The following is a 14,462-nucleotide window of genomic DNA, read 5'->3' on the forward strand; positions in this document are numbered from 1 at the left end:
GGTGCTTTTAGCTTCCATGAAAAGACTGAGATGTTGACAGCAACAAAGTTATTGCAACAGGTGATATCTTCCTTTCTTTTGTTTTATTTGTCAGTCAGTCTTGGAATACAAAGAACTTTTCCCCATTTTATGATTACTGTGGAGCAGTGGTCTAGATGGGGGACACCTGACTAGGAAGCAGTACCCACAGGTTTCAATCCCACTATCGACCAGGATTTTTACTGCCCCCTCCACCAGACCAAAAATGGTGGCCTGGGTAGTAGTCTTTCGGATGAGTTGATAAACAGAGGCCCAGTGTGCAGCATGCATTTTAGCACTCGCAAAATAAACTGAAGCAACAAAAGGGTTGTACTTGGCAATATTCTGTAGAAAAATCCACTTCGATAGTAAAAGTAACTTGTAAGACAGGCTGGTACTGTTCCATGGCAATGCGCTCTCCCCAGGGAGAGCAGTCTGAATTCCTCACAGAGAAAGCTGTTGTGACAAAAGAAATGCATCTCCGTGCAATGTAATTCATGGAATCCCCAGTACACATGTGAGCATGCACACCATACTTGCAAAGAACATGCCGATGATATTTACTTTTATAAATATTTATTTTGCATAAAGTATGCACCCATGAAATGAACATATTTCCAAACCATCTTTGTGATGCTGGACCCAAGATATACACAAACAAGCAAACACAACCAATGATATGCAAATAAAGATAATTAAGATATGTCTTCCTTTTTTTTTTTAATGGAGATGTTTACAATTCCAAAGCAAAGACTAGTCAAAAAGTAGGTATAATCACCACAGAGAGAATGTGTGTGTGAGTGTTTATAAGACATTAAGAATAAGATCAAGAGCAGGGTTATATCTGATTACATAATTAACTTACTTACTCACTTTATATTGCTTGTTTGCTTCAGAACATCTTGGAAGAAAGCAAGAGTTTGTGAACATAGAAAACTGATAGTGGCCCAACCAGATGTTCTGGTCTTTAACAGTTTATAAAAAAAAAAAAAATAAATTAAAAAAAAAAAAAAAAATCCAAGTGGAAAACAGTTCCAAGTCAACTGATCATGAAATCGTCATGATGCTGTACCTGATAATCCCCAACTCCATAATCTGAAAACCGGTTTCCTTTCCATGAAAACCATATGCTCCCAGATCGGTGGGGGGAAAAAAAACGAACTCATTTGAAACAACTCCATTCATGTGACGGACATGACAAATATGGATGGGAAATCTGAAAAAAAAAAAAAAACTACTAAAGATAAATCTGAAAAAAATGTAACACAAGACTAAATTCTATCACATATCTGGTAAGCAACACAAATGGAATTAAGAAGTTGAGATAATAGTTGTGTCTCAACTACATATAGAAACAGATGATTTACAGAAACTCAAGCTTTCTACTGTCAGGCAATTGGATATTGAATGTGGATGCTTTACTTGCCTCTTAGTCATTCTACAAAAGGTACCTTCTCCAGCGCTAATAGACTTGACCACTTGGCTGCGTCTGCTGAACCTGCTCACCAGCAAAGGGGCCTGTCACTGTTGCACTTTTTATATCACGGTTCCCACAGATGAAACCAAACAAAATCCCATGCCTTTTCCAGACCAGATTGAAAACTTTCCACACCAAACAGAAAGCCAAATTGAATTAAAAAGATTTGTTTCACTCTTGACGAAAGACACTGATGGATATTCTGGAATCAATGTTCAATTTGGTCGCTTTTTGTTTGTTCATTTGTATTTTTTTTAATACACACAGCTCTTTCTTGAATGGTGCTGGTCCAGGGTTTTTATTAAAATTCCAAGACCTCCCAGACCATGAAATAAGGGTAAGACAATAATTTTCAAAGACATTTCCAGCTCTGGAAATGGTTTTCTCTCATTTAACCAGAACTTTTCCGGACATCCATGACTCTACAAAGGCCTGCAACAATGCAGAGCTCTGCAAACCTGTTTGTCACAGACATCTGCAGCCCTAGTGGCTCAACATTCAGCTGGTCACCTTCATTCAATCAGTCTCGGCTTCCATGGGGTTAACATGAAATCAGTAAGACATTTACTGCAGCCTTGGGGGCTAGTTGGCCTTGGGGGCGTTTTGGGGGAGCGGGGGTTCCATCCCAATGCTGACTATCCAAAATCCCTCTTGGCCAAGAGACTGGGGATGTAACTTGGGCTAAACACTCTCAGCAATAATAAAATTCAAGCCCAGATAACCGGGACAGCAGTTACCCCCTTTACTGTTCTGAGGGTCTCAGTCAGATATGACTATCATATTTATTGAAAAGACATTTAAGAAGAGTGGCTATGCCAATGAATGGTCACTGTGCATACGCTGCAATCTCCACTCCATCTTGTCAAGTCTCTAGTGTCTTGCTTACCCAATGTAACTCCAGAATTTCAATATGGCTTGAAACAAATAGTCACTGTATGAAACTTGAAACTGAATAATATTAAGTAAAATGAAAGAACACTCAGTGTTTTGGACAACACAAACTACATGCAAGACCATACAAACAAACATGTAGAACATAATATATAAGATACCCTCCAGTGAGAGTAAACAAGGAAATTTTTTTCCCCCAAAACTGAACCAAATGATGATTCTGATTTCACATATTTCTGTCATCAAAAGGAATGTGCTGTACATTAACATTTGCTTTTAGTATTTCTGTACAGTGGCAACACATTGATAAACACCAAGCAAAATATTTCCTGTTCAATTCAAAAGCATAACTAGCCCCCCCAGAAGGGTTGGAAGAACATTGTGACAAAGAATGTAGGGAGTTCAAACATCAACTCTTCAATTGTGATGAAAAAAGTTTCATAAAAAAAACTCATACAAAATCTTTTTTCCTCCTGAAAACACATTTTGATTCTTGATGCAGATGATACAAGCCATTTTAAAAACACTTTTGACCAGTTTAAAGAATTCTCAATACAAAAATTAAGGCAACAGCTTTTTGGTTTCAAGCACTTATAACACTGACATAGAAAAATAATTTAAAATTGGATGGATCAAAAACATACACAGAAATGACTCGCACAAGATAATCAAAACCAAAAAATTCTTCCTATGCCTTTTGTTTCTTTGTGTCTGTCTCACTGGGTCTGCTTACAGTATCCTTAATAGTGTGTTTCAGCCTATACTCCCCCCCCCCCACCCCCCCGCCTTATCCCATGAGTTAAACCACAGGGGAATGAAGGGCCAGCACTGGAAAGGGAATACCTGGAAAGCTGCACTGCACAGTCCCTGGTGACCCCCACTGGCAATGGCCTGTGGCCAGCTGCTTTACTTCAAGCCCTCAAAAGCCAGATTACTGAGGCTATGAACATTTGATATGCAACATCTCAAACCCCATACTGAGAACAGCTGCAAATTAACACATCTTTATGATGAATCGGAGACTCAAAAGAAAGGACTTTTTTACCACTGGCACTGAATGTCCAGAAGGCCAAGGATGTTTTCCATAACTGACCATCAAACCTTTCTCCTTCTCCCCTCACTGGCTTGTAATCAAACCCACTATAATCATGCTGAATATATTTTCTACCTGTCTGACGGAAGAAAACTACTGCCAAATAGGATATTCTCCTCCCATTTCCTTTCAATCATCTGTCCCCTTTCACCAACAATGTGTCATGCTTGTCTCTCAGGAACTGAGGACAATGATGCACTGTGTCATCATCAGTGGACATGCATGTGTCTTCAGAGCCCAAGTCTGAAGCACACATGTGGATGCAGGTGAAGCATGGAATGCAAGCAGGCAGGGCAGGGCAGTGCAGGGCAGGGCAGGGCAGGGCAGACGCAGCCCTGTGTCACCCATCTTGAACATCAGTGTGTACAAGCATGCATACAAATGAACTTGATCAATAGCTTTTCTGCAGCGAAAAAAAAAAAGGCCAATGTGAAAAAAAATATTTCAAGTGTGATCCTGGTTAGAAATAAGTATATGTCATTTGGCAATAAGAATACACACCCCAAGAAGGTAAATGAAGACAAAATATGCATCCATTTGAAAAATGATTCTCCCTCACATTTAAGGTAACGCTCATGATCAAACAATTCTGGATAAAAATATTACTTATATCTGTGATCAAACAATGCTAAAAACCCACTTCAGGCTATATTCTTATGACCTGAAGTAATACTAATAGTCTCCTGTATCATATGACAAGCACCCAAGTCACAAAGCTGTATGAGATGACAACAACCAAAGTGTTTCAACACAACATTGTAAAACAACTGTCATCAAGAAACTCTTTGCCATCAAGAACAATTTCACTCTCAGTCTGAAAAACAATCTTCATTTGAAAATGAACCTGCCTGCGCCAAATTATGTTTAAATGATGATCCACTTTTCAACTACAACAGTCTGACACAACGGGAATGACACGCACACCTACATCACCACTATGTTTCTGTCATCAATACAATTTCGAAACATACCCAAAGCAAACCTGACAGCAAAAGAACAAACATGAATTCTGTGGGCCATACTCTGCACTACACTGTGCTGCACCCAAGCACTCTGCAAGCACGGGAATGAAACCAAACTCAAACAAACAACACAGTAAAGATAAAAGGGTTTCCTGAAGCTGTCTGAAACTTCAACCTCCGCCTCCCTTCAATCTGGGCATGACAAACGCCAAGATATCCCGCCTACCCCACCTCTCTTCTTTCCTACATTTGCACTACGTCATGATCGTTACCAGCACTTTCACACAGCTATCTATATCCTTTTTTTCTTTTGTTGCTTATAGCCCAGCTACCCCTCGGGGGCCAAACAAGGGTTCAGCCTCACACAGCTACAAAAACCCTGTTTGTTCAAACATGTACTTCATGTCCATAAATCATGCAAGCTTCGTCAATATCAGGGAAAACCCAGCTCCTTTGTTTATGGCTCCTTCTGTTTCTCACAAATGCAAAACACAGCAGAACAACAATTACACAATCACAAAAAAGATATAATCAGAATGTAGGTAACAACATCTCCACAACCAAAATAAAAAATGCTTACAATCATACTAAAACAACAACACCACCACAGCTAACAATTAAAATGTTTGATTATATCTACAAAAAAACAACAACAACAAAAAAACACCAAGAAGTATACACTCAGACGTGAATATATAAAGTGGGAATATAAAATCTGGCAATTCAGTTTTCAAATATTTGAAGCACAAAACAAATTTTTCAGCTCTTGAAATGGAGGCTGGAGGAGGGTTCACTGATGTATCAGCTAAACAACAAAACAAAAAGGATTTTACAAATCCAAAGAAGGCTGCGGTCATCCTTCTGCAAGGCTACCAGACATTCACAACTCAAGTTTTCAAACTTGGCATCATTCTCTTCCTCTTTCCCGACAGGGTCTGATATAAATGTTTTATTTACTTCCCCTGTTTTAACCTTTCAATTTCTATATCAAGTACAAAATCCAACTTAGCCTTCATTAGATTTTTTTTTCAAAGAAATCTTTTTCTTTTTTCCCCTGAAATAAATCAGTGTTGCTTCTCAATTTCACAAATGACTCAAATCTCTGAACCTGGTGTTCCTCACCAATGTCAACAGTTCTCCACAAACTTGTCATCATGGCTATTTACTCAACAGTTTTCAGAAATACACATTTCCCAGTACCTCTACAGTGGCTGGAAGAGTTTGCTGCCACAACAAAGAAAAACTGTGGATGGGTAGATATGGTTCAGTCATCATCAGCTTCTTGCTGTCAACAAAGCTTCACACACTTTGTGGGGAAAACTGGAAGCCAGTCTCCAGGCAAGCTGAAAACTTTTGCAGAAAACCATTCAGAAAGGAAGATAAAAATCTAACAGCTGATACAAAATGTCCCCTGATCCCCAAAACACCCACGCATGTCCTTCACCCCTACAGAAGGTTTCACTGACATCTCCTTGTATCTCCGTAGCAGTCTTGTTCTATTCCGGTAAAATTTGTGTTTGGCACCGTTGCAGCAACCATAAGGCAAATTTACATGTCGTCATTCATCAACAAGTCACTTTCCACAACAAAGTGCTGTAAGTGATACCCAGATTACATGAACTGCCGAGAAAAACTGCATTGCGTGTGGTGATTACCAATGCCGTGCTATCACAGATTCAAAGACAAAGCCATGTGACACGCTTGGTTTCTTGCGGTCACACAGAAACACTTCCAGACTTGCATATAACCATATCCTGTGATCCTGCAGATACATTTCCTGACATGCACATATTTTCCTGGGATCACAAAGAAATATTTCCTTGGGATTACATGGAAACGTTTCTCGACATGCATATAGTTTCCTGGATCACAAAGAAACATTTCCTGGGGATCGCACGGAAACATTCTGACATGTTTATATGTCCTGGACCACACAGAAATGTTTCCTCACAATCACATGAAAACATCTCCTCCAGAAAATACACAAACATCTGCTGTGGATCACACAGAAACACCCCATGCAGATCACATGGTAACACTTCTACTGGGAATCACACCAAAACATTTCCTGGCAGTCAGTATGCACGACATACCCTGGATCACAAGAGAAAAAGTTTATGGATGAAAACAACATCACTTTCTTCCTGGAATGACAGGGAGACACTCCCCAGGGGCCACACCAGTGCCTGCACTTCACAACATGGGAAGCAAACAGCGTCAGCCCCACCCCTTCACAAGGCCCACTCAGCGCTGCGGTTCTGAAATACAGGTGCAGTATGTCCACAGCAGCAGACACCTGAGCATCGGCAATTACCATTCCCCACAATCCCCCAGGAATCATCACAAAATTCACGTGTTTGACTCGACATCATTCACAATGCACTGATTGATCGATTGGACACGGAGATGCATGATACAGAAAGTAAGGGGTGGTGGTGGTGGAGGGGGCTGGGGGGGTGGAGGGGGGGGGACAACACAACACATCACAGATATGACAAACGCCACGATTTACCAGCCACTTGCAATGGACGCAGTAAAACAAATACACAAAAGAAATCACCGACACACAGATGTGACAAACCACACTGGTATGAGAAAACAATCTCTTTTACAGAATGTTGCAGTAATCATACACACACACACACACACACTCACACACATTGCTGTAATCATACAGAGAAACAGACAGACACACACACATTACTGTAATCACATACACACACACAAACACACAAGAAAATGAACAGCAGATATGAGCAATATGATGTTTGAGCATTAACATTAACATGTATAATCACTTGGTACATTCAGGAGTGACCATCGCTGACCAGTCTACAACTGTCAACAAGCTGCTGCTGCACGCTGCTAGCAGAATTCACTGCTGACCTTTGGTCATCGCTGCAGACCTGTCAACTCCCAGAAATACTTGTAAGTAACATTTTGGACAGTGTCAGTAGCAAATGCAATTAGTCAGTTGCACACCAGTACATTTTCTGCAGAAGACACAAATATGTGCGCATAAAGAAAGGCCTGTCATGTCTTGCTGTTGACCTGACCAGGTCTTGTGACAAACATTTCACTGTCACCATTCTCTTGGGGTTTTTTTCCAAGCTGTACTGACTGGTGGTATTGCTCTTCAGACACATTCGCCAAAACAACTTTCCAGAATGGTCTGCCGCGCTGAGTGAAATATTGCATTTCACCAAGAATAAAGCAAATCGTTTCAGCATGGATTGTGTCTAGTTCTTGAGGTGCAATATTTGGGCACCTACATGAGATTACAGCATAGCAAAATGCACTTGACCGTAGCAAAACCCACTCAAAACACAGCAGCTGGCAAGGCTACTGTTGAACCAACCTTAACCTGAGACAGACTGGTGGGAAGAGGAGTGGAAAATGGGGGTAGGAGGAAGAGAGAGAGCGTGACAGATTCAAAACTTGTATTAAAATCAGCTACACTGATCTCAGTTCAACAACACTGAAACACAACAAATATCATAGAGAGAGTGTGACACATTCAAAAACTGTATTTAAAAAAAGCTACACTGATTTCAGTTCAACATCACTGGAACACCACAAATACCACAAGTACCAAACAAGAATATTTAGCATGGACCTTGATTTTTTTTTTTTTTTTTTTTCAAAGCCAGGTGTACATGAAAACACTGATTGGATGGATTTTCATTTACAGAAGCATACCAGTTATTTAGCATGGAAAGGAACAACCAATAAAACAGCCCCAGTTCAAGCTCAGTCTCACACATGGAGTTTATCTGACATTAAAAAAAAACAACAACCCAAAGCCAGCAGTGCAAACTATAACAATAATCAATAACCAGGAAGAGAAGGCAGTAAATCATGAGTACAAGTTCCGATGAACACTACAGACTTACACAAACAAAAAAGGCAAACCTCTATATTCTCGCTCCGTCTAACACAGGACAGACATTTGCTACAGATTATCTGTCTATGCACCGCAAACTGCTCAGTATCAAGGGAAAAAATGCATAGATAATATTACAAAAATCAAACATGCAGTGGTCACATAATAGGTTAAAAATCAAATAATATATCAGGCATGGGCATAGCGGATTGCATGTTCATGATATGACAACCATTGAGGGAATGTGTTTGACATGGTACATGAGTACTGCTTAATGTTATTCATACTACATAACAAAACTTTGTGTTAAAAATCAACAACATTATTTTGTTTTTTACAGGTTTATTTATCACACAAACCACGACAAACTTATTTCAGGACACTGTTCTCCCCCTGTTTTAGGCAGATTCAGTTCATTTCATTTTCCATTTCTGTCAGCGTTGTGTGGGAGGGTGGCTGTATGCAGCGACACTGATGGGAGGTGTTCTGTTTTATCTGGCATCTGACGTCTGGTCAGATACTTCACTGCTTTCTGACTCGGTAGGGATTTGACAATGACTGAAGCAAGTAAAACAACAACAGTGTATACGTTTCTGTCTGTAGGAGATGTGTGTGTGTGTGTGTGTGTGTGTGTGTGTGTGTGGTATCTGTCCATGTCCCAACAAGGATCAAAGGATTAAACAGTCTCCATTCTTTGTGTGAGAGTGTGTGTGAGTGTGAGTGCGAGTGTGAGCATGTGTGTGTGTGCGCACGCGTGCATGGTACCTCACAGCAATTGTTAGAATGCTACCTTTCTAGCTGATGCAAAATGTACAGCTTCATTCAGGGCTTTGCAACTCCCCCTGTAAAAGTCACCAGAACTGCTTCCAGGGAACAGGAAGACACTGGGAGTGTGGGGGAGAGAACGTGCATCATGACCAGACAACTGGTGTCCCCCCCTGGACCACTGGACAACCCAACCCAACGCATGACATGACTGACTGACACAGCGGTCTGCCTCATTCTTCTCCAGGGATCAGGTTCGACATCGGTCATTGACGCATTTAATTTTGAAATGACCTATTGTTTTTCAAGTTGCCAGGTCACATGACTTATTGTTTTTATGACCAGTCGGTCAACCAAAGTAACCATCTCTCTCTCTCTCTCTCTTTAACGATCGCGATCGCTTTGTCGTCTGCTCCTACAGGAAATGACTATAAACTGGTTTATTAAAATACGGATCCGTGACGAAACGAAATCCGAAACAAATCTTTATCGCTGCCTTTCGCGAGCTTCGGCGAGAAGAATTGGCGTTCCCACTTTTGCATTAACCATTAGCCCGGGACGGGTGATATTTGACCTATTGATTTTCAAAATGACCTATTGATTTTATGTTCTTCCGGTCATATGACCTATTGTCTATTGAACCCAACCTGATCTCTGCTTCTCCCTCTGGTCTTCACACGTGTGGCTCTCAAACTTCACATGTTAAGCATTTTACAACATCAGCACCCATCTGTCCACGCATCTGTTCATTCCCCCACACATTCACCAATCCAAGTGTGCTTAAAAAAACATAAACTGATAAAAAAAATATCCATGGATAAAAGTCAAGCTGAACTGTGACAAATGAAAGGCCAGGGATGCATTTCTCTAGTTGTGAATCTTCACGAATATCTACTGTTTTCCAAACTAACCAGCCTGTCACATTTCTTGGCAGCTCCACACAGGATTTCCTAAAAGACAACTACCAGTGAATCCTTATGGTGATACAGATACTCTGGAAGAAAAGCCGTTGCACATGAACAACTACATTTGTGCGTCTGCATTTCAGTTTTGAATATCAAACAAGCAGTTGAACTCTAATCATCATTACACTAACTTATGCAGCAGCTGAACACCTTTGCCCTACAGTATATAGCACCACACATATGGCTAAATGTACTAAATCATCTTTGCTTTTTTTTTTTCTCGCAAGCACAATTACACGGGAAAAAGCAAGTATCAGCATATCATCTGCAGCCAGAAAGTCTGGTTTCAATACCTGCTCTATGACAGCTGGCAGGACCTGGAGAAAAACAGCTCTGTCACCAGATGCAGACTGACTGTGTGACAGCAAAAGTGAAGAAGAGGATTTGCTGTTAGGCAGAGGGAAGCAAACTGACTTCAGCATTCTGCAACATGCAGACTGATGCAAAGTGGCTTGTCACGTTGTGGTTCATGATTCCCTCTAATCAGCTTCTCTGGACCAAACAAGATTTATTATATGCTTGTCAAGCGAACTACTTGAACCACACAACTTCACAGTGTTACACAAGCCCACCTCTCAAAGTTAAATTTTAAAAAAACTGTTGCCATTCCCTGTAACTGACAATCAATTACTCATACTATCCCCTGGTGCAAAATGCGTAGCAAGTCATCAGCAACAGCACTGATACAACGTTTCCCTTCCTCTATCCAGGCGCCTTGTTTCACACTGAATTCTCAAGCTGTAGCCAAGACTCTGTGGGTTTACCTTATCAGCTCTGTCAGGGGAAAATCATAAAGTATACCATATGGATCCACAACTGAACGGCTGTGCATTCTGTGCCAACACTCTCCTCCAGCATCACTGTGGATGCTCCAGGACTCCCGTTCATTTCACTGAGACCACACCACAAGGGGTAGGAACTCGTTGCTTCCCACCTCTCTCACCTGGATTTCCAGGAGCTGTCTCAACAATGACCTGTCTCAACTCAACAAGACAAACTTATCCTTAATCAAGCTTGCTCCCACAGATCTGAACCAGTCATCCATTCCTTCCCACCACAACCCACCCCACCCTTTCTCTTTAATATTAAAAAAATGAACCTGCAAAGCTGAACATCAAACGCATAATCAATTGTCCAGGTCCGTAACGTTTTTACAGAAAAGAATAAGAATCATGTATGGTTATATTAAGACATCATCATGATCATGATATAATAATAATCATCATAATAGCAATAATGATAATAATAACAATAATAATGGGGTCTTGTTCAGCATGGTACCCAACTCTATGAGCAGGATCAAACCAGTTTACAATAAAATGCTCAAGATGGAATACTTTTCTTTTTCATGTCATCTCAAGAAAAAACAATACCCCAATAACTGTAACCGTATTTTCACACTCATTTAAGTAACTGCCTCACAATAAAGCTTTGGCACTACAATTACAAACCCGTTTACATTAAGCAATTCTGACAGCTGTAAGTAGGTCTGGGTATCACAGGCCACACATTACTGCCCTCCCTCCCTCCCTCTCACCCCAACAACTCACTGATTCTCTCAATACAACAGTTTCATCTGGATCTGGATCTGGATCTGTACGTTGCAGGACCCAATATTGGCTACCGTCGCGACGGAAAACTGACCCCATTTCTTTTAAAAAGAGAAAAAATATCATGATATGAGTAAGTAGTGTAAGCTGCAAATACTTCCCAGCCATCAAAGACCAAACAAAATTTAAGAAGACAAAAAAAAAAAAAGAAGAAGAAAAAGAAAAAAAGAAACATGAATGATGAGGTGTTACGTGCCTGATGTACATGTGCGTGTTAACATCTGTGGCGTCTGTCGGTTAAGGGGTGGGTATTATCTTGTCGTGAAAAAAAGAAAGAAAAGTTGCACAAGGAGAGAGGGGCATGCTGCAAGATTTCCCCCCCCCCCCCCCCCCCTCGTTAAAGAATCAACCGGACAGTGGGTGGAAGGATCGACAGCAGGCAGTCACATTACCACCACCCCTACCCTCTCACCCTCCCCTCCCCTCCCCTTCCAGACTGTTTTGCACAGGAACTCTGCAATACTCCAGGATGCGGGATGTTGTTGGTGGGGTAGGCAGATCATTTCGAGCCACGTGCGCTGAAACTGGGCTCTCCTCCGCTGCCGATGAAGTCATCCATGTCGTCCATGTCATCATCCTCCTGCAGTCGGGTCATGCGGAACTGGCGGCTGTCACACAAGATCCACATGGGTAAAGCAGCAACAACAACAAGAGATTTTTTTTTTTTAAAAGGAAAAAAAAAAAAGAGAAAATCTACTCAATCTGCTTGGGCGTGAACTGGATATCACAGTAAAATATAATAAGATGCACTCTCTCACATACAGATACTTAGGGACAATCCCAACCACACACACACTCCACACACCCCCCACCCCCAGCCCACCCCACCCCCCAGCCACACACACACAAGAACACTGGAACACATCAAATACCGTAGAGACCCACCCACAAACAGACTCGCCCACAGACAAGCCACAGACACACAAACACCCACTGACCCACCCAGCCACAAACAGACAAGCCACAGACACACAAACACCCACTGACCCAGCCACAAACAGACAAGCCACAGACACACAAACACCCACTGACCCAGCCACAAACAAACCACAGACACACAAACACCCACTGACCCAGCCACAAACAGACAAGCCATAGACACACAAACGCCCACTGACCCACCCACAAACAGACAAACCACAGACACACAAACACCCACTGACCCAGCCACAAACAGACAAGCCACAGACACACAAACACCCACTAACCCAGCCACAAACAGACAAACCATAGACACACAAACGCCCACTGACCCAGCCACAGACACACAAACACCCACTGACCCAGCCACCCACAAACAGACAAGCCACAGACACACAAACACCCACTGACCCACCCACAAACAGACAAGCCACAGACACACAAACGCCCACTGACCCACCCACAAACAGACAAGCCACAGACACACAAACGCCCACTGACCCACCCACAAACAGACAAGCCACAGACACACAAACGCCCACTGACCCACCCAGCCACAAACAGACAAGCCACAGACACACAAACACCCACTGACCCACCCACAAACAGACAAGCCACAGACACACACCCACTGACCCACCCAGCCACAAACAGACAAGCCACAGACACACAAACACCCACTGACCCAGCCACAAACAGACAAGCCACAGACACACACCCACTGACCCACCCAGCCACAAACAGACAAGCCACAGACACACACCCACTGACCCACCCAGCCACAAACAGACAAGCCACAGACACACAAACGCCCACTGACCCACCCAGCCACAAACAGACAAACCACAGACACACACCCACTGACCCACCCAGCCACAAACAGACAAGCCACAGACACACAAACACCCACTGACCCAGCCACAAACAGACAAGCCACAGACACACAAACGCCCACTGACCCACCCAGCCACAAACAGACAAACCACAGACACACAAACACCCACTGACCCAGCCACAAACAGACAAGCCACAGACACACAAACGCCCACTGACCCACCCACAAACAGACAAACCACAGACACACAAACACCCACTGACCCACCCACAAACAGACAAGCCACAGACACACAAACACCCACTGACCCACCCAGCCACAAACAGACAAGCCACAGACACACAAACACCCACTAACCCAACCACAAACAGACAAGCCACAGACACACACCCACTGACCCACCCAGCCACAAACAGACAAGCCACAGACACACAAACACCCACTGACCCAGTGACAAACAGGCAAGCCACAGGCACACAAACCCCCACTGACCCACCCACAAACAAACCACAGACACACAAACGCCCACTGACCCACCCACAAACAGACAAGCCACAGACACACAAACACCCACTGACCCACCCACAAACAGACAAGCCACAGACACACAAACGCCCACTGACCCACCAGCCACAAACAGACAAGCCACAGACACACAAACACCCACTGACCCAGCCCACAAACAGACAAGCCACAGACACACAAACACCCACTGACCCACCCACAAACAGACAAGCCACAGACACACAAACGCCCACTGACCCACCCACAAACAGACAAGCCACAGACACACAAACACCCACTGACCCACCCACAAACAGACAAGCCACAGACACACAAACACCCACTGACCCAGCCACAAACAGACAAGCCACAGACACACAAACGCCCACTGACCCAGCCACAAACAGACAAGCCACAGACACACAAACACCCACTGACCCAGCCCACAAACAGACAAACCACAGACACACAAACACCCACTGACCCACCCACAAACAGACAAACCACAGACACACAAACACCCACTGACCCACCCAGC

General features: G+C 42.9%; 1 protein-coding gene across 3 annotated transcripts in view; it reads right to left on the reverse strand.

Annotated features, from left to right (window-relative positions):
• Positions 1-577: 577 nt before the first annotated feature.
• Positions 578-14,462, reverse strand: part of LOC143296474 (uncharacterized) — a 38,104-nt gene continuing 24,219 nt past the window's right edge. For all 3 annotated transcript variants that reach the window (XM_076608424.1, XM_076608425.1, XM_076608426.1), the window contains exon 9: positions 578-12,272. In XM_076608424.1, the coding sequence (XP_076464539.1) occupies positions 12,164-12,272 (109 nt within the window). In that variant the 3' untranslated portion in view covers positions 578-12,163. The remainder of the gene's footprint in view (positions 12,273-14,462) is intronic.

This window comes from Babylonia areolata, chromosome 21, assembly GCF_041734735.1.
Source record: "Babylonia areolata isolate BAREFJ2019XMU chromosome 21, ASM4173473v1, whole genome shotgun sequence".
NCBI classification, from domain to species: Eukaryota; Metazoa; Mollusca; class Gastropoda; order Neogastropoda; family Buccinidae; genus Babylonia; species Babylonia areolata.